This window comes from Chiloscyllium plagiosum, chromosome 1 (genome assembly GCF_004010195.1).
Source record: "Chiloscyllium plagiosum isolate BGI_BamShark_2017 chromosome 1, ASM401019v2, whole genome shotgun sequence".
Taxonomy (NCBI): domain Eukaryota; kingdom Metazoa; phylum Chordata; class Chondrichthyes; order Orectolobiformes; family Hemiscylliidae; genus Chiloscyllium; species Chiloscyllium plagiosum.
The window spans coordinates 30,990,684-31,012,708 of NC_057710.1; the positions used below are offsets into that span (position 1 = coordinate 30,990,684).

The 22,025-nt window shown below is 43.0% G+C and overlaps 1 protein-coding gene across 10 annotated transcripts in view; it reads left to right on the forward strand.

The window, feature by feature from the left end:
- The first annotated feature begins 950 nt into the window (after positions 1–950).
- katnal2 (katanin p60 subunit A-like 2) overlaps positions 951–22,025 on the forward strand; it is a 140,762-nt gene continuing 119,687 nt past the window's right edge. For 9 of the 10 annotated variants that reach the window (XM_043715566.1, XM_043715483.1, XM_043715887.1 and 6 more), the window contains exons 1-3: positions 4,647–4,747; positions 4,841–5,166; positions 17,185–17,255. In XM_043715566.1, the coding sequence (XP_043571501.1) occupies positions 5,110–5,166; positions 17,185–17,255 (128 nt within the window). In that variant the 5' untranslated portion in view covers positions 4,647–4,747; positions 4,841–5,109. Of the gene's footprint in view, positions 1,002–4,646; positions 4,748–4,840; positions 5,167–17,184; positions 17,256–22,025 lie in introns of those variants that run through there. The other variant, XM_043716068.1, reaches the window with a different exon arrangement.

The following is a 22,025-nucleotide window of genomic DNA, read 5'->3' on the forward strand; positions in this document are numbered from 1 at the left end:
TACACCTCCAATTTTGGTGTCATCTGCAAACTTACTATCTGTACCTCTTTTGCTCGCATCCAAATCATTTATGTAGATGAGAAAATATAGAGGGCCCAGCACCGATCCTTGTGGCACTCCACTGGTCACAGGCCTCCAGTCTGAAAAACAACCCTCCACCACCACCCTTTTGTGCCAGTTCTGTATCCAAATGGCTAGTTCTCCCTGTATTCCATGAGATCTAACCTTGCTAATCAGTCTCCCATGGGGAACCTTGTCGAACGCCTCACTGAAGTCCATATAAATCACTGCTCTGCCCTCATCAATCTTCTTTGTTACTTCTTCAAAAAACTCAATCAAGTTTGTGAGACATTATTTCCCACGCACAAAGCCATGTGTGGTGGAGGCTGGTACAATTGCAACATTGAGAGGCATTTGGATGGGTATATGAATGGGAAGGGTTTGGAGGGATATGGGCCGGGTGCTGGCAGATGGAACTAGATTGGGTTGGGATATCTGGTCGGCGTGGACAGGTTGGACTGAAGGGTCTGTTTCCATGCTGTACATCTCTATGACTCTATGACTCTATTCAGTCTTTGCCATAGTCATCGGGTGTCTGTCTAGGTCTCTAGTTTGTATCAGAAGTGATTCTTGGCTGTTTTAACGGCTCAGAAAAGGTCATATTTGGATTCCTTATATGTGAGTGGGTCTCCTATAAGTAATTGGTAGTATTCCTACGCAGTAATTGGCTATGGTGTTTCCAAAACAAAGAATTTAATATTACATATGGACGCCATTCAGCCCCTTGAACCATTGCTAGCTATTTGAAAGATCTGTCCAAACTGCGCTCCTTCCTTTCCTTGTAACAACAAATTTTTCATTTTTAATTATTTATTGCATTCCCTTTTTAAACAATGATTACTTATTTTAGTTCGTTGGAGAAGACACATGCATTTCATCTTGCACTCATCAGAACTGACAACAAGAATTCCAAATTTCAAAGAGAGCAACAATATTACCATGTGAGTAAATAACAATAAGTGGTTGGTAAACCAATTCTGACTGGTTCAGGCATTACTATGGAGAATGCACCATTGTGCTACTATCTGAATTTTTCTTTACTCAGAGTGTAGTAAGGGATGGAATGCCCAGCCTGCAACAGTAATAGATTTGCCAACTTTAAGGGCATTTAAATGGTCTTTTGATAAATGTATGGATGATAATGGAATTGTGCAGGTTAGATCAGCTTCAGATTGGTTTCACAGGCCAGCGCAACATCGAGGGCCAAAGGGCCTATACTGAACTGTAATGTTCTATGTTCTATCCCATTATTGCTGAAAATGTATTGCTGGAAAAGCACAGCAGGTCAGGCAGCATCCAAGGAATCATTCCTGAAGAAGGGCTCATGCCCAAAACGTTGGTTCTCCTGCTCCTTGGATGCTGCCTGACCTGCTGTGCTTTTCCAGCAACACATTTTCAGCTCTGATCTCCAGCATCTGCAGTCCTCACTTTCTCCTCTATCCCATTGTTACCAATTTTGTTTAATTGTATAAAAGTCACAGACATGGATATGTTCCCTTTCCCTGCAGTGGACAGGCCCCTGTGTATAAATATAAGTAGCTTCTTGCAAGAATAACTGAGCCACATTGTGAGTTTGAATGACAATCTTAAATTGATTTTTAGTGCAATTCCTAGGACATTTGGATTTGCACAGTAAGTGCTGTTAAATGTAGAATCAACACATAACATTAGACATTACATATTGTGGGCACGGTTAGCACTGTTGCCTCACAGCGCCAGAGACCTGGGTTCAATTCCCGCCTCAGACTACTGACTGCGTGGAGTTTGCACATTCTCCCCGTGTCTGTGTGGGTTTCCTCCGAGTGCTCCAGTTTCCTCCCACAATCCAAAAATGTGCATGTTAGATGAATTGGCCATGCTATATTGCCCGTAGTGTTAGGTGAAGGGGTAAATGTAGGGGAATGGGTCTGGGTGGGTTGCAGGTCGGTATAGACTTGTTGGGCCAAAGGGCCTGTTTCCACACTGTAAGTAATCTAATCATATAAATACATATCCTGAGTTTTGTAAGAATTGATTGATTAGGTGTGAAGAATTCTCTGCTTTTGGGAACAGCCAAAGGATTACTGTATGAGCCAATCAGTACCCTTTCTCATGCAAAATATTTTATGCTTCCTTTGAAATTTAGAATTCTTGCATTAACAGTCAAAAACTTTCAGTAGCATGCTTTTTTAACAATATGTAAGTTCTGTACTACAATAATGTGAAACTAAAAATGAAACAATACATTTAAAACCAAAAGATACTTTGAAATTTTTAAAACGTCATCTTTGATTGACTTTAGATTATTAGGCACTGACAAATGCATTTGGACAGTTCAGAGAAGGCTTACTAGACTAATATCTGGAATGGGGGTTTGTCTAATGAGGATACATTGGACAGCTGGATTTGCATCTGGGGGAGTTTAGAAGAGTAAGAGGTGGTTTGATTAAAAGTATAAAGTCCCAAGTGGTCTTGAGAGTATAGATGTGGAGAAGATATTTTCTGTCATGGGAGGAACTAAAATTTGAGGCCACTATTTAAAAATCAGGGTTTCTCTTTAAAACAAAGTCCAGTTGCTTCTCTTAGAGGTTATGAGTTTTTACAACCTTTCTGAAAAGGTTTTAAATGTTTTTAAAAGGTTGAGATATTCTTATTAATCAATGAGGGTAGAAGTCATCATGGATAGGTGGCATTGCAAATTTCAAATTAAAATCAGTTCATAAGGTCATAAGAAGTAGGAACAGAAGTAGGCCATTTGGCCCATTGAGACTGCTCTGCCATACAATGAGATTCATTTGTGGGACTAGGACATCGCTGGCTGGCTGAAATATATTGCCTACTCCTCGTTGCCCTTGAGAACTTTGTGATGAGCTACCTTCTTAAACCACGGCAATTCATGTGCTGTAAGTAGACCTACAATGCAATTAGCAAGGGAATTCCAGGATTTTAACCCAGTACAGTGAAGGAACATCAGTATATTTTCAAGTCTGGATGATGAGTGGCTTGGATGGGGACTTACAGATGGTGCTATTCCTATGTATATGCTGCCTTGTCCTAGATGAAAGTGGTTATTGATTTGGAAGGCACTGTCTAGGATTTTTGATCAATTTCTGCAGTGTATCTTGTAGATAGTGCACACTACTGCTACTGAGCTCGGTGGTGGAGGGAGTGGATGTTTGTGGATGTAGTACCAATTAAGCGGCTCCTTTGTTGTGGATGGTATCAAGCTTCTTGTTGGAACTGCACTTGTCCAAGCAAGTGGGGAGTATTCCATCACACTCCAGACACATGTGTATCTTATGAATCTACGTAGAATAATCTTATGGTTCTTAGATTGCCTTCTTGGTGCTCCCTCACTATGTACTTACTTGGAGGCTGCCAATCTCTGTATACTTCACATTGGTTTCTTAATACACAATCGCTGATTTCAATCAAGCAAAAATAGAAATTGCTGGAGAAACTCAATAGGTCTGGCAGCATATATGGAAAGAGGAACAGTGTTAATGTTTTGAGTCCAACGACCACTTGTCAAACTGAAAGCAGTTAGGTAATTGTGGTTGTAGGTATGTTCGCCGAGCTGGGAAGTTGATTTACAGCTGTTTTATCCTCTGTCTAGGTGACATCTTCAGTTTTTTGGAGCCTCCTGTGAAGCACTGCGATACTGTGTATTTTGGAACTTATTTGGTTCCGTTCCTGCTGCTTCCAGTTGCCAGTTCTGGTTGTTCATTGTCGTGGCTGGTATATTGGATCTAGGCCTATGTATTTATTGATGGAGTCTGTGGATGAGTGCTATGCCTCCAGAACTTGCTGTCCTCTTTTTAGCTTTTCCTATGATCCTTGTGTTATCCCACCTAGGCAAACGTACCTACAATGACAGCCATGGGCACCTGAGCTACAAATCTTTACGCAAACCTTGAGCGGTTAGATAATTGGGAGTATTTACACTGATGATGGGGTGGGAAAGGAGTGAGCAGATTTGTGGAGACAGAGCCCAGGGAAGAGAGAGAGAAAATAAGAGCTGGGCGAACAAAAGGGTTGTTGTTCGCAAGATAGGGAAAAAGAAAATCTAGATGGCAGAGACTATGAGTAGGTGAAAATGGGTTAGCTATGCTGAAAGCAACACGTATCATGACAGGGCTTGAAGTGTGTCATAATGTTCGAGGACCACAGTTTGGATGGATCCTGGCTTACAGCATCGAGAGTGGTGTCCAGCCTAGACTTTAAATATGGTGCCAGTGGCATGTTTGCAGTAAGGTCTTGGCATTGCAAGCACCTTGGATTCTGCAAATCTATGGGGATTGCCAGAGTGCCTGGTTCAGTAATGAATGAGGTTAAAAATGGGAAGACAATATGAGAAAAGTCATTCCAAGCCATGGTAGACCAGGTGCCATGAATGTCACTTGACAGTACGAGAAAAGTTCACCTCATATTTATTTTGGTGATTGTAATGAGGTCAGCCAGCTGGACTTTATAGAATTTAAATTCCCTGTATGGGGCTGTTAATCTGTTCCAATCAGGGAGCCCTGGCTGTCAGATAAAAAGATAAATGCCCGGGATCCTGATACTCTGGATAACTGGACCTGGAATGTTACTCTGCTTTCCCTCCACAGATGCTGCCAGACCTGCAGAGTTTGTCCAGCAATTTTTGGCTTTAAAAATGGATTAGTTGTGCTGGGAGAAGCCCATCCACAGCAGGACCGAGGGGAAGGTAAAGAGATTATTCACATTCTGAAGTGGTTAAACTCAGTGTTGAGTCCTGAAAGTTTTAAGGTTTAAATGTCTCTGCCCTCCCTCCCTACAGTTTGAAACAATCTCAATGCCATCCTCCAAACCGTCAATCACTGGAACCCCAGCCCACTCTGATAGTCACTACTGATTGGATACAATTTCCCAAGATGGCGGCGTTTATGTATTTCCGGGAATCGGATTGGTTTATGCTCACGTCAATCACCCCAGTGGTTAAATTGGGTGCACGCCTCATTTTGTTCACCCTTCATCTTTTTGTCAAATATTTAATACGATAACATTTTAATAAAGTAAGGAGACAACAAAAGTGCTACAAACAAAACAATGTCTTTGGAACTCTCCTATCAAACTCTAAAAACGGCGCATCAAGCGAGAGAGGCAGTAAGTTATGACAATGACGCGGCTCTTAATGAAATGAGAATGAAGTTTCCCAAATGTTCAAATTTAGTTTTATCCTAGATTTTATCAACTTATTTGTTATCTAGCATGATATTTAAATTCACAGTGGGAATATTAGAAGTGCGGCAACTTTTTTTTGCGATTGTGTTTTGACCATTGATGATGGCAACTACATTGGACTCCGCAAATCCATGATTAACTCGCACCACTATTGGATTAAATTAATATTCAATACCAATGTGATTTTTTTTAAAGTGCGGTTGAAACACTAAATTATAACTTGAAACTATTAATTCGAGTTCATAAGGTTTGAAGTTATTTGTATGAGTTACTAAAGTTAAAGCAGCGACAGAAGTCTGACAAATGAGGAAATTCAGTATTATTGAACCAAAATTTGACTATTTTATATCACACGGTGGAAGAGTGAAATTTCCTTTTTATTTCATTATTTTTTGTTGAAGTTTATTGTAAGCGTCAGGCCAGTAGAATCAACCGTTTCCATGGAGACTGACTCTGGAGCGCCCCCGGCTGCACGGGAGAATCTTTTCACACTCACCTGGATACGGCAACGAGAATTGGATGCCAGAGCAGGTTGGCCTTCTGGGCTCAATATCAATTTCAATATTTGTAGAGCCTGAGTACCTTTTCCCATGTCCTTACCTCCAGCCTCCATGAACCAGGCCTTGTCATTCACATGGACTGTTGCCACAACCATCCCATTATCAGAAAGTAATGGTCCTGATTAGTAGCTATTGACCCCCCCCCCCCCAGGTTGACCCTTAACTAGTCCTTTGTCTGTACAACTGCTGTTCTCTCTCACTGGCTTTCATCGCCACCTATTGTTTACTGCACTCTTCCCCCCGCCCCCAAAGCCAAAACACATCTTCAGCATATATAGTAATTTTTATTGAGCTATGATCAGGTCTGAAAAAGGGTCACTGGACTTGAAATGCTAACTCTGCTTCCTCTCCACAGATGCTGCCAGACCTGCTCAGCTTTCCCAGAAATTTCTGTTTTTGTTCAGGATGATATAATTGATAGACAAGTCAAATGTGTTGTATATCAGAATCCAGTTGGCAAAGGCGTGTCACAAAATTGCAGCGGTATTAGTTTACTTGTGTCAGATGGTTTCAAATTCCTCAAACACTGTGCTGCACTCTCTAGTTCAGCCCCAAACCAAGGGTAGAGAAGACAAGCTTATTCTTCCTTTGCCTGATAATTGCCATATTTTAAAAACAAATCATCTTTCACTTCCTGCAGTTATGACATGGAGTTAATCCCTCGACTAATTTAAACCAGACACACAGAAAAGCTGACCTCGCACTGTGAAATTTTGAGTGGCAAAGAACTATTCCAAATATCACTATTTAAAGAAAAGATTGAACAATTTTATTCTTTAAGTCCAAAACAGAACATTAAACAACAACTATTTACAACTTCTTTCTCTTAAACCTATTTTTTTATTTCCCACTCTAAAATACTGGCCCCATAAATTCCCTCTTAAATTTATGGTAAATCATTTTTCAAAACCAATTTCCATCTTCAGATGTCAGACTTCCTCTGTGAATTCCTCTAGATTGTCTTCTGTCTTCTGCTGAACAACTTTCTTATGGACAGGTATCTATCAAAGAGCTATTCTGCTGGCGGTCTGTTGGTGCTTGGCTGCTCTTTGCTGTTCAAAGTAACCAATTTTATATATCTCAAAACATTGGACTGTCTCATTGTTTCAATGTCATCAAACATTAAAATTCAAATTCATTGGATTTTGGTATCTTGGGGCATAATTTAAACTGGCCGAATTTCAATTTGTTATGTACCTTGGCAGCGCAGGTCCAGCTATTTGTTTCACAACCAAATGTTACATTTTTAAATTGTTCAGCACACTCTGTACTTTCAGTCAGTCCTTGCCAGCTTTCACGGTCTCTTAAAGGTACAATACACAGCTACACCTTTATAACACTGCCAATACTTACAAGTTTCTGGCTGCTTCCTCATTGATTCCCAGTTGGCCACTGATCAAATCAAATCTCTGAATGCTCAGGCTGGCTGTGACATTTTGCTTTCCTGCAATGGCATAAAGGGAAGGATTGAGTGAGTGGCTCAGAGAAGTGTTAGTGGTGATGCAGGGATAGGAGAGGTGGTGAAGTCTTCTCAGTGAATGAATAGAAAGTGCAGAAGGCAAGGAGAATGAGGTGGGTGAGAGTCATCGAATGGATATGCAAGACCAAAAGAAATAGAAACAGGAGTAGGTTGTTCAGACCTTTGAGCCTACTCCACTATTCAGTAGGATAATGGCTGATCTGATATTCCTCACATTCCCTTTCTTACCCTTTCCCAATAATCCTTGATTTCTCCTACTGATCAAGAATCTATCTATCTCAGCCTTAAGTATGCACAAGGACTCTACTTCCACAGCTCTCTGTCATAAGGAATTCCAAAGACATTCCTGTCTTAGAGAAAAAAAATCCTCCCTTGGCAGTCCTAAATTGGTTGCATTTTACACTAAGGCTATACCTTCTGGTCTTAGATTTTCCCATGAGGGGAAACATCCTCTGAGCAGTTATACTATGAAGCTCCTTAAGAACCCTAAATAAAACAAAGTTAATTCTGTTTTCTCTCCATAGATGCTGCCAGACCTGCTGTGTTTCTCTCGCACTTAATGATTTTGTTTATTTCAGAATCTTGTATATTTGAATAAGCTCACCTCTCATTTTTCTAAATTGCAATGAGTACAGTACCAACCTGTTTACTTTTTCTCATCAGACAATCCCTCCATACTGGGATCATTCTGTTGAACCTTCTCTGAACCTTCTCTGAAATAATATTTGTCCTTTAAATAAGGAGATCAAAGCTGCTCACAGTATTCCAGATTTAGTGTTACTAGCATCTTGTATAGTTGCAGTAAGACACCCTACTCTTATACTCAAACCCCCTTAAAATAAGGGCCAACATTACATGAGCTGCCTTGTGTACTTGTATGCTGGCTTTCTGTACTTTGTGCACAAATAACCCAAGTCTCTTTGGGATTTAAATGATTCTTTTGTTCTCGCTTTTCAAAATGAATAGCTTCATGTTTTCCCATATACTCCTATTGTTGTTTTGGTGTTCATGTTTGCAATAAGGCACTTGACAATTTGTAAGTATTTTCTGATAGTTTGTGATGAAGCAGTTATATAGCTGCAATACATTAGTTATTATATGAAGAATCTGTACAACTACGACAAATGGGGATGGTTCTCTGATACCAGAGGACAAGCAGGTTGTCATTGCACAATGTTGTCTCGTTAAAGTCATGGGAGCTGTATCCTGCTCACAGCTGAGGTGTTAGAGATCTCTCCCATCAGTCACCCTCCTCTCCTTCTGGTTTGTCTTCCATCAACCTGCTAAGGGGAAAGTGAGGACTGCAGATGCTGGAGATCAGAGGTGAGAGTGTGGTGCTGGAAAAGCACTGCAAGTCAGGCAGCATCCGAGGAGCGGAGAATTGATGTTTCGGGCACAAGCCCTTCAGGCATCATGCCTGAGGAAGGGCTTATGCCCTGAGGAACAGCTTATTCTCCTGCTTTTCCAGCATCATACTCTCGGCATCTACCTGCTAAGGACTGTTCAATGAAGATTGATTTTGACAAAATCTGCTTGATGAGAAACTCCTCTTTGCTCTGAGTCTACCTACTCTTGGTCCCTGTGTGGTTCCTCTAGCACAGTCCCTACACAGTTTTTTCCAGTGTGAAGTGGCTTCCCTAAATTCCTTGCCCCTAGTGCATTTATTCCAGTGCAGAATTGGCCTAGACTCTGTAGACTTCTCATGTTGCCTCCCATCCTGAGTAGTCTTTTCTGACCCCTGACATTTGTTGTTTATATCATATTTGTAGGGGCAGGTAGCTTACACAGTGTCAATCAACTGTCTGAACCCTTTTGACTAATGGCCATATGACAGCCACTCATGGTGCTGAAGGATGATCATCCATCGCCTGCCTTCAACTGAGGATTAGTTTACCATTCTTTCAAAGTTATTTTCAGAAATGACCCACTGATAATAGGGTGTATTTGGTGCCAGATACATTGTTGGTGCTGGTTCAACTGGCATCATGACTTGTTTTTTGTATTTCTTCCCTTTATTTTCATATGTTAACATTTTTGAAGTTGATTACTGTTGTAATAGCTGTTAAATCAAATCTCATACTGCACGGTAAAGACTAGGAATGTTCAGCTTTTAACAGATCCTGATATTCAACACTTCATTTGCCAACATTTTGCATATTTGCATAATCTATCAATATCTCTCTGTAAACTGTTTACATCCCTCTCGCAACTTGCCTCTTCACCTATTTTCTGTGTTGTTTGCAAAATTGGCTACAGTACATTCAGTTCCTTCCTCTGAGATGTTAATAAGTTGTAACCATTGTGTACCGGCATCTCCAGCTCTCTATTAGCAAAGAGGTAGCTAACTTGCCTTTCAGAGCTATCTGAATGAGCACTTATGCCTTTCTTGCTGCATGATTCCATGAGCCAGGAAACGTGGAGGCCAGTTGCATAATTGATGAGATGAAGAGCAGACAATTGTTTGGGAAAGTCAATTGTGGACCATGGTGGACCATCTGGCATGAATCTCACTGAATAATAAACTTTGCTAAATTTTGTAAAAACTTAGCCCTTAGAGTTGTTCGTAGTTCCAAATAAGACTATCTCTGGGATTCTTTGTTTCTTTAGCCTATGTATAATTATTTTTTAATGGAGGATATGGCCTCCTTATTCTTTTTAGAAAAATACATATAGCCAGACTCCATCATTAGCAGAGATGTATCAACAGATAAATTGTCTTTTCAGTGTTGAAGTTTTTTTAATCTGGTGTGCTGTGTGTGAAAAACATCTCTTATTCTATTTGTTTTATGTCCTCTGAGTGATATGGTTCTCTATTTCAATTGTGCCTTGAATTTGCTTGGGAATTCTGATGACCCTGCGCTACAGGGATTCCTTTAAATCACAAACTGTCCATTTTTGCCTCCTGTGGGTCATCTAGTATGTAAAGACCAATTTTAGTTTTTTTTCTTGACTATGGGCTAAAATGGGAGAAGATAGTGCTTTAAACCAAAAATAAACAAAGGTCTTTGCAATTTTTAAATACAAGTTATTGAAACACATTGTGAATTGTTTTTCTAATGAGTACAGTAGCTTTTATTTGTCATATCTACCATATACAACTGATACAGTAAAAACGAGACAGTGTTCCTCTGGTACCGAGGGTGCTACATTGACAGCATAAACTGCACAATCATACACAGCATAAAGTACATAAGTGCAAAACACACAAGTTACAGTGTAACAGAAGAATGATGAATAATAAACATTTTCTAGCAGCAATATGGAAGAATTTCAGATGGGAAAAAGTCCGATTATACTGTGTTAAGGAGCCTGATGGCTTGAGGAAAGAAACTGTTGCACAGTCTGGCCGTGAGAGACCGAAGGCGCCGGTATCTTCTGCCAGAGGCAGGAGAGAGAAGAGTTTGAGAGAGAAGAGTTTGCTCTTAGCCTTTCGGATGCAGCGTGTGGAGTAAATGTCTGTAATGGAGGAAAGAGAGATCCCGATGATCTTCTCAGCTGTCCTCACTATCCGTTGTAGGTTCTTACAAGCTGAGACGGTGCAATTTCCGAATCAGGCCGTGAAGAAGCTCGGGGTACTCTCAATGAACCATCTGTAAAATGCAGTGAGGATGGGAGGTGTGGGCGGGGGAGTGGTGTGGTGGTGGTGGGTGTGGTAGGTGGGCTTTCCTCAGCCTGTGCAGAAAGTAGAGACACTGCTGGACTTTCTTGGCTATGGAGCTGGTGTTAAGGGTCCAGGTAAGATTCTCCGTCAGGGGTATTCCAAGGAAATTTGGTGCTCTTCAGGATCTCCACGGTGGAGCCATCGATGTACAGCGGAGAGCGGTCACTCTGTGCCCTCCTGAGGTTAACAACCATCTCTTTCGTCTTGTCCACGTTCTGAGACAGGTTGTTGGCTCTGCACCAGTCCGTTAATCGCTGCACCTCCTCTCTGTATGCTGACTCATCGTTCCTATTGATGACCCACTACAGTCATATCATCAGCGAACTTGATGATGTGATTCAACCTGTGCTTCGCTGCACAGTCGTGTCAGCAGGATGAACAGCAGTGGACTGAGCACACAGCCCTGGGGGTTGTGTGATGGTGTTGGAGATGCTGTTCCTAATCCGGATTGACAGGTCTTCCAGTAATCGCCAGACTATAGCAACACGACGGCTGGAGGAAGAGCGCCTCATCTTCCACCGAGGAACCCTCCAACCACAAGGGATGAATTCAGATTTCTCCAGTTTCCTCATTTCCCCTACCCCCACCTTGTCTCAGTCCCAACCCTCGAACTGAGCACCACCTTCCTAACCTGCAATCTTCTTCCTGACCTCTCCGCTCCCGCCCCTACTCCGGCCTATCACCCTCACCTTAACCTCCTTCCATCTATCGCATTTCCAACACCACTCCCCCAAGTCCCTCCTCCCTACCTTTTATCTTAGCTTGCTTGGCACATTTTCCTCATTCATGAAGAAGGGCTCATGCCCGAAACGTTGATTCTCCTGCTCCTTGGATGCTGCCTGACCTGCTGCGCTTTTCCAGCAACACATTTTCAACTTCCAGTAATGTTGCCTTGTTCAAGGAGTGAGGGAGAATTTCAAACAAAAAAGACAGTGCATGTGGCAAAGTTGCCCAGAGACAGAGTTTTGATTGTCTTTTTAATCAGCAATAGATATTTGCTTAAGAGGACTCAACATAGTAACCGTCACTTGATTTAGTTCCTGGACAGGTTAATACAGTCTTGTGTGTTTCAATATAGCTGAAAGCATCAAGGTCTCTTGCTGTCTCTCCTGTCTTTGTAGAGAAGTAAAATAAAATTCCTAGTAGTTAGCTGTTCTCTCTTTTCTCTGCAAGCTGAGCTCTCTGCAAATCCCCTATTAAAAGGAAAAAGAGGGCAGGGGGGTACGGCATGAACATTTTCAGAGCCCCTAAAAGGATGCAATTTCAGTCAGCAAACAGAAGACTGAGAATTGGTGTATCCATCTTGTATCATTTAGCAAAAAATCAGAAGGAATCGAAAGCACCTGAATTTATCAGCATCTGTGATTCAAACTGGTGCCAGAACTCTGCTTTCCTATTCCACCTTGCACCTTCACCACCCCCAACCACGACGGTATTTGTCTTTCATTGTCCTTTACATGTCTATATATGTACAAGAATTTTATGAAAGAGGTAGAATTGAAGTTAGAGTTATGGATTAGGAATTCAAGATTACAATAAAGGTTTTGTTGTTAATGGTGGGGGGAAGTTGTGCATATTCTTTTTAACCTGAACTGGAAATTGGATAGAATGGGCAATCATGGTTTAATCAAATTTTCACATTTGTAACGACATAAACAATTGAGAAATTTGGTGAGAATAGAAAAAAGAAATTCTGGATATCCAGAAAATAAGACCAATCTTTGCATGCAAGATGTCAATGACTAAATGAAAATCTTGCTAGTGAGCAGCAAGGGGTCTATTTATATGTATTAATGTCTCATTATTACCTACTCTTGACTCATTTGTACATAAGTTTCTATTTTCTGAAGGAACAGGTAGAAACTAGACAGCACCAATTCCTACTGTGCCTCTTTTCTGGGCATCCACCTTGGTCAGCATTCCCCAGCATCTCCAGGTCAGTGATCACATGTGCATTCAATCCATGGAGGCTGGAGATTAGCGAAGCAGCAGTTTCATTGCACATCTTTCTTACTTTAATAAGATAGTTCACTGCTTCGATATTGCACTTTGGAGCTTGTTGATAATGTTCATAGCAATTTTGTAAGCAGGGATATGCACACATCTCATGGATTGGAGCAGAGTGCATCTCAGGACTCTAAGCTCACTTGCTTACTTATTTTGTGCCTACTTGGATGTCACAGCATCTCTACATTTTTTCGTTATTGCACACTGCTGCCTCATTCAGAACATGGCTCACACTACTTTATGTCTTAGCTTGCCTTTTTAGTACAAATACAAATCCAGGCATTCTGTAGTGTTTACCAGCAATGGTCAGTCAATGGGGATGGACTTGTTGATGTTTAGCCCTGTGTTATGTCAATGCCACATCAGCAATATGTGCGAGCAACTTATATAATGAATGTATTGAATGGGCCTCAACCAAATGACCCTGATCAGAGAGTAAGAGGAATAGTCTTCAGTTAAATCAAAAGGTCTGTCATCAGCTAGGGGTAGAGTTGTTTGGTGGATGGGAGAGGAGGATGAGAGATGTTGGAGTCACGGTCTGCTCATTGAAAGTTGAGATTTATCCAGGGCCGCTAAATCTGTTGTGAGGATTGGACATGCTGGTATGCAGAGGAATTAATAATTGTGAAAAGGGGTAACCCAACTTGAGGTTGGGAGCTAATAGAAGGATAGATCATGGGAGGGCACTGGAAGGGCATTGATTGGCTTTGAATGGGGAGGGAGAATGGTGTATCATAATGTTTAGCATAACTGAGCTGTAGAGTCATAGAGATGTACAGCACAGAAACAAACCCTTCGGTCCAATTCATCCATGCTGACCAGACATCCTAACCTAACCTAGTTCCATTTGCCAGATCTAGGCTCAAGATAAAGTAGGGAGACGTAAGTTAGGTGGGAACATGGAGAGGCTTAAATCTGATGGAATTGAGTGCAAGACACAAAAGGAACATGAAAGTTTGGGGGTCACCTAGATTGATGGACTGAGACTAAAGTAATAGAGCCAATGCAGGCAGGATGGGCCAAATGGCCACCTTCTGCACCATAATGCTTCTGTGAACTCGTTCCAAATGAGTTGTTTTCTATCCTCATCTGAACCGAAATGGAAATGTAAAATGGCTACTGCCTACAAGCCAGAATGGATAGAGTAAGGCTTTTTTTCCCTCTGAGGGTCTGGGTTCTGTGAGCAATCTGAGGCCTTTCAAAGGGCACTTGCATTAGCTAGGCACTGAGTGCAGGTTAATTAAATCTGTATTCACAAAATTCTGCAGAGAGGCCTCATGCAGACACCACCTGTGTCAACTAAACACCTACGCCACCAGCACCCTTGACTATATCATTGATCATTACAAGTTATCCATAGTAATGACTGTGAAACAGAGGTAGTTTCTGGCGAGCTGTAAAGTTTCATCTACATTCAACAATAAACAAACACATTCCAAGATCTCTCAGCCTGTACAGATCCAGGACCAGCTTACCCCACAACTTGGACTACAAAATGTTCACACTATTATCTTATATACAATACTGCCCTTCTTGGATAATGTGGGGTTGGGATCAGAAGGTTTATTTTAATCGCCCCATATTTGCAACATGGCTTGTACAGCATACAGCAGATCTGCTGTGCAAACGTAGAGGCAAATCATTGCCCTCCTTCTCAGATGCCTCAATGTTTTGAGGATCTTGTTTAAATATTTATTTGTGATGTGACTGCTTACTGCCTTGTTTCTGATACTCCTCATATGACTTATTCAAACCATTGACAGTGAATTTAGACACAGAATCTGTTGTTGTCTGTGCAGTCACTACACTTGGAGCAGAAGTTGTTGAGGAACACATGCACCTGGAAGCCTAGGATCAGCCTAATGCAAAGGTTCCAGCAAAAGGGTGCCATCCTGAAGCAGAGAAATTTGGGTAGGTACATGAATAGGAATATATGGGCCCATTTAACTTGGGGAAACATAGCATGGACGAATTGGACTGAATAGTCTGTTTCCATGCTGTATGGCTGTATAAGTGCAGGAGACTTCCAGACATTCCATCTTCAATGGAATGCCCTCTAGGTCAGTAGGGATCAATGTCACTGAATGGGAATAGTTTTATCATCTACTACAGCATTCTAGGTACTGGGTGCTAAAGTTTCTACAGAGGTAATGGTCAGAGCATCATGTTATGAAGCTCACCCTATATACAATGCAACAACAACTTCAATTGGAGCCATTGATGACTGTAACATGTCTCCTCAACATGACATTCCCATGCTTTCTCAAATCTGGTGGTTTACTGTAGTACAATACAGACTTACGGCTTCATATAATCCTTACATACTGTGCTCTGGACTGTGAGGAATATTGGAAATGAGGCAACTGCTGAAGGTCAAAACAAGTGTACATGGAGGACAGTGAGGATTTGTGGAAGCTGCAGCATTGGACCAAGTTGGAAAATGAGAATGTACACCAGAAGGAATGTTACCTTTTATCATCTGGCAATACAGCATCATCAACTGTAGTAATCCAGACGTGACTTCTTTGGCAACCACTTTCAATAGAAGTCAGATAGGTGAAGACGACTGTAAACATATTTTTACTATAGAGGCAAGCAACCGCTGTTTAATTCCCAACCTTAAATGCAGCTTATCAGTTTGTTCCTTCTTTGCTTTTCCTCTTTTGTGACTAGGTGGCTCAGACAATTTTTAGTCCTGGCCAAATGAAGGCTTCACCTCATATGCTGAATTTCCACGAGGTTGAGGTTTGGAGGTAGATGGACTGGACATGTCTGGAGTGTCCTGAGGGGAGACCTCTTGGGTGTGGGGTGAGGTGGAGGCCGAGGTGCTTATGTGCAGTTTCTCTTCTATCTGGGTGCCTATTGACACCACCCTGGCCCCTTACAAGGAAGGGGCACCTGAAATTAGGTCAAGGTCTCTCATATCCTTGTTGATTTTGTGTGCTGACTACCAATGGGTAAAGCGATGATTTGCAGATCTGAAAGGTCTGTCATCTTCCTCATAAGTGCATGAGGAGATGTGTCCGGGGGAAGGGGGGGGGAGGTGGTCTCTTCATGGTGGAGGTTATGTGGATGTTGCTCGTGCTTGCAGAAAACAAAAGATGAAATGAGTTGCAAAATAGGGATAGAAACTTGGGCATGTTAACCATACATTCACAGTGATAATGGGAGAGCAGAATAGCGCACTGCTTGGTATTAAATCTTTCTTGGCATCATCACATGATCGGTTGTGGTCCTCTCATTTGGTAAGCATTTATACCTTATAGTGGTGGGCAGACACCACGCGGGCACCTGACTACCTGTCTTAACCCATGGCTGCTTTCTCCTGGGATGAAACAAGGGCAAGGATTGATTGAGATATATATGGCTGGCACAGCTGTTTATGGTTGGTGCAGGTTGAGAGAAACCTCACCATTTTTCCAAGTGAATAGGAAGCACGGAGTGCAGGAATGATAAGTAGTCTGGGAAACTGGGGTGGGTGAGGGCAGTTCATGAAAGATGCAACATGCAGTAGTGGGAGTGGTAGACCATGAGCCTTGGAGAGGAGTGTGTAGTGGCAGAGTTGGAGTCAGTGTGTGGTTGCAGAAAGAAGATCATGCCACTTATCTTGGAGTTCAGAAGGTCATTTATCTTTTTGCATGGATTGCCATTCCTCTAGATTGTGGATGTTGCACTGAACTGGATGGTAACTTCAGATCAGACTAGCAGGGTCTGATGCTGTGGTCTACTCTGACAGTCCTGAGGAAATAAGTTGGCCCTCTGTCTACAACCTGGCCTACCAGTACTTCCGGGTACCAGTCAACACCCCTCTGAAGCAAATCCTCACAAATTTCAACTATTTCTGGTTTGTAGCAATTGCAGTGGTGCACAGCTGGGCTTTAAAAATGGCACTGAGAAATCTTGAAGGTCCTGGCGGCAGTGAGTGCACCCACTGCTGGTGAGCACAAGCTAGTGTGACATAGGCGCCATGGGGATGTGGTGCATACTTAATGGGGTCCTCACAGTAAAATTGCGTGGGAAAACTTGGTAGAGTTTACAGAGAGAAACCTTCCATAAAAACCCCTGAAATTGACACTTTGACGGAATTTTCCCAAATTCTGTGGAGTCAGCTCTGGGATTCAGCTGACAGATTTTTGATATCCAAAATATTTTGTAATCAATGCTAATTCAGTGGTTATATGGTATACTTGCCAATACATTAACAATACTATAAATCCGTCTCTTATTTATAGGATGAAATTCGATCAGAAGCCCGGCGTAAGAATCTTTTGATTCTAATTTTGCACTACTTAACTGAAGAAGGGTGAGTAAATCACTCAGAGAAAAGTACATTTTTGACTGTCTGCTCACTGCGGACTTCATTTTTTTTCACTAAACCAATTTTCTCTGCTTTCTTTACCCCCTCAAATCTAACATCTGATGAAAATAATTTCTTGCCAAGTCTGTTCATTGTTGTTCCCGTGTCATATCTTGCAGTCTTCAACTCTAAGAGTGTCTGTAGCAAATTAAGTTCTTTGCCTTTGCTCCTCACCACAAAATTTGTTCCTATTTACTAACTCCATCTCTATCTCCAGACATTGTCTGATTGAAGTAGGCTGTTCACAACCTTTGCATCCTGTTTAATCTTTTACTGAGCTTTCATAGCATGGATAGGGTGAATAGCCAAGGTCTTTTCCCCAGAATAGGGGAGTCCAATGCTTAGGGAATAGGTTTAAGGTGAAAGGTAAAAGGGACCTAAAGGGAAGCATTTTCACACAGAGGATGGTGCGTGAATGGAATGAGTTGCTTGAAGTGGTGGAGGCTGGTACAATTACAACATTTAAAAGGCATCTGGATGATATATGAACAGGAAGGGTTTAGTGGGCTAAGAGCCAAATGCTGGCAAATGTGACTAGATTAATTTAGGATATCTGGTCAGCAGGCGATGAGTTGGTCTGAAGAGTCTGTTTCCATGCTGTACAGCTCTGTGACTCAAAAGTTTGCCAGAAAACCCCCCATTAAAAACCTGGAGTAACACTGTCATTGTCATAGAGATGTACACCACGGAAACTGACCCTTCATCCAACTCATCCATGCCGATCAGATATCCTAACCTAATCTAGTCCCATTTGCTAGCAACTGGCCCATAATCCCTCTAAATGCTTCCTATTCATATACCCTTCCAGATGCCTTTTAAATGCTTTAATTGCACCAGCCTTCACCACTTCATCTGGCAGCTCATTCCATACACGCACCACCCTCTGCATGAAACAGTTGCCACTTAGGCCCCTTTTTTAAATCTTTCCCCTCTTATCCTAAACCTATGCCCTCTAGTTCTGGACTCCTCCACCCCAGGGAAGAGGACCTTGTCTATTTATCCTATCCGTCCCCCTCATGATTTTATAAACCTCTAAGGTCACCCCTCAGCTTCCGATGCTCCAGGGAAAACAGCCCCAGCCTGTTCAGCCTCTCCCTATAGCTCAAAACCTCCAACCCTGGCAACATCCTTGTAAATCTTTTCTGAACCCTTTCAAGTTTAACAACATCCTTCCAATTTGGTAGGAGACCAGAACTGCACGCAATATTCAAAAAGTGGCCTAACCAATGTCCAGTACAGCTTCAACATGACCTCCCAACTCCTCTATTCAATGCTCTGACCAATAAAGGAAAGCATATACCAAACACTTTCTTCGCTATCCTATTCACCTGCGACTCCACTTTCAAGAAGCTATGAACCTGCACCCCAAGGTCCCTTTGTTCAGCAACACACCCCAGGGCCTTACCATTAAGTGTATAAGTTCTGCTCTGATTTTCTTTTCCAAAATGTAGCACCTCACATTCATCTAAATTCAACCCTGTCTGCCACTCCTCAGCCCATTGGCCCATCTGATCAATATCCCATTGTACTCTGAGGTAACTTTCTTCGCTGTCTTCTACAGCTCCAATTTTGGTATCATCTGCAAACTTACTAACTGTACCTCCTATTTTCACATCCAAATCATTTATGTACTTGACAAAAAGTAGTGGACCCAGCACTGATCCTTGTGGCATTCCACTGATCACAGGCTTCCAGTCTGAAAAGCAACCCTTCACCACCACCCTCTGTCTTCTACCTTCGAGCCGATTCTATATCCAAATGACTAATTCTGTCTGTATTCTATGAGATCTAACCTTGCTAACCAGTCTACCATCTGGAACCTTGTCGAACGCCTTACTGAAGTTCATATAGATCATGTCCACCGCTCATCAATCCTCTTCATTACTTCTTCAAAAAACTCAGTCAAGTTCATAAGACATGATTTTCCGCGCACAAAGCTATGCTGACTATCCTGCCTGATCTGAAGAAGAGTCACTGGACTTGAAATGTTAGCTCTGCTTTCTGAGTTTCTACAGCAATGTATATTTTTGTTTCAGACCTTTAGCATCTGCAGTTCTTTGTTTTACTCTCTTGTTTTACACTTTGCTGCTCCAAAGGTTGCAAACAATTATGTTCATTGTCTACTAGCACTTCGTCACTCATTGTATCCATATACTAGAAAAAGCAGTCCGTTTTATAGAAACACTTTATAGAATCATGGAAAGTTTACAGAACAGAAATAGGCCACTTGACCCATCAACTGTGGGTGAGCTCAAAAATGAACACTCAATCTAATCTCACTTTCCAGTTATTTGGTCTGTACTCCTGCAGTATACAGCACTTGAGGTGCGGATCCAGACATGTTTTAAATTACCTGAGTGTATCTGTTTCTGTTACCATTTCTGGCAATGATTTCCAGATGTGTCTCCCCCTCTGATGAAAAGTTTTTTTTTGTCAACTTCCCTTTTAATATTTCTATCATTCAGTTTATGTCAATGACCCCTCCCGTAATGATTGATTCCTCCCGTAAGATGGATAGACCTTTCCCATCCAATCTTTCCAATCCCCTCACAATTTTACACCTCTCTATCAAGTGTCTGCTCAGCCTCCTTTTGTGGAGAAAGTGAGGTCTGCAGATGCTGGAGATCAGAGTTGAAAATGTGTTGCTGGAAAAGCGCAGCAGGTCAGGCAGCATCCAGGGAACAGGAGAATCGACGTTTCGGGCATAAGCCCTTCTTCAGGAATGAGGAAAGTTTGTCCAGCAGGCTAAGATAAAAGGTAGGGAGGAGGGACTTGGGGGAGGGGCGTCGGAAATGTGATAGGTGGAAAGAGGTCAAGGTGAGGGTGATAGGCCAGACTGGGGTGGGGGCGGAGAGGTCGGGAAGAAGATTGCAGGTTAGCCCAGAGGTGCTCTCTGAATCGCTCCGCAAGTAGGCGGCCTGTCTCCCCAATATAGAGGAGGCCACACCGGCTGCAGCGGATGCAGTAGATGATGTGGGTGGAGGTGCAGGTGAATCTGTGGCGGATATGGAATTTTCCTTTGGGGCCTTGGAGAGAAGTGAGGGGGGAGGTGTGGGCGCAAGTGTTGCACCTCCTGCGGTTGCAGGGGAAGGTGCCGGGAGTGGAGGTTGGGTCGGTGGGGGGTGTGGATCTGACAAGGGGGTCGCGGGGGGAGTGGTCTCTACGGAAAGCTGATAGGGGTGGGGAGGGAAATATATCCTTGGTGCTGGGGTCTGTTTGGAGGTGGCGGAAGTGACGGCGGGTGATGCGCTGTACATGGAGATTGGTGGGGTGGTAGGTGAGGACCAGTGGGGTTCTGTCCTGTTGGCGGTTGGAGGGGCGGGGTTCAAGGGCGGAGGATCGGGAAGTGGAAGAGATGCGGTGGGGGGCATCGTCGACCACGTCGGGGGGGAAATTGCGGTCCTTGAAGAAGGAGGCCATCTGGGATGTGATTTTTTGGAACTGGTCCTCCTGGGAGCAGATGCGGCGGAGTCGAAGGAGTTGGGAGAATGGGATGGCGTTTTTACAGGGGGCAGGATGGGAGGAGGTGTAGTCCAGGTAGCTGTGGGTGTCGGTCGGTTTGTAGTAGATGTCCGTGTTGATTCGGTCGCCTGAGGTAGAAATAGATAGGTCGAGGAAGGGGAGGGAGGAATCTGAGACTGTCCAGGTGAATTTGAGGTCGGGGTGGAAGGTGTTGGTGAAGTGGATGAACTGTTCCACCTCCTTGTGGGAGCACGAGGCGGCGCCGATACAGTCATCGATGTAGCGGAGGAAAAGGTGTAGTTGCGGAAGATGGACTGTTCCACATATCCTACAAAGAGGCAGGCATAGCTGGGGCCTATGCGGGTGCCCATGGCTACTCCTTTCGTTTGGGGGAAGTGGGAGGATTGGAAAGAGAAGTTGTTCAGGGTGAGGACCAGTTCAGTCAGTCGAAGGAGGGTGTCAGTGGAAGGGTACTGGTCGGTATGGCGGGAAAGAAAGAAGCGGAGGGCTTTGAGTCCTTCGTGATGGGGGATGGAGGTGTACAGGGACTGGATGTCCATGGTGAAAATAAGGTGTTGGGGACCGGGGAAGCGAAAATCATGGAGCAGGTGGAGGGCATGGGTGGTGTCCCGAACGTAAGTGGGGAGGTCAGCTTCCTTTTGTACCAAGAAGAACAAACCCAGCCTATCCAATCTTTCCTGTTAGCTGCACTTTTCAGCCCTGGCACTATCTTTGTAACCTCCTCTTCTCCTTCCTGGTGCGATTTTGTAATGATGTGACTAGAACTGCACAAGATACTCAAGTTTCAATACCGTTTTTGTCCCAAATGTTATGGAGAGGACGTTTTAAAGTTTCTGTTAGTAGAAGACAGTGCGGACATTAGAAGCTGGAGATCAGAGTCGAGAAGTGTGGTGTTGGAAAAGCACAACCGGTCAGGCAGCATCCAAGGAGCAGGGGAGTTGACGTTCGAGCATAAGCTCTTCATCAGGAATGGGAGGGGTCCAAGGGGGCTGAGAGATAAATGGGGAGGGAGTGGGCTGGGGGGAAACTAGCCGGTAATGCGATAGATAGATGAAAGTGAGGAGTGATAGCGATAGGTGACGCGGATAGATGGGAAGGAAGATAGACAAGTAGAACAGTTCAAGAGGGCGGTGCCGAGTTGGAGGGTTGTAGCTGGGATAAGGTGGGGGCAGGGGAAATGAGGAAACTGGTGAAATCAACATTGATCCCATGTTGTTAGAAGGCCCTAAGGTG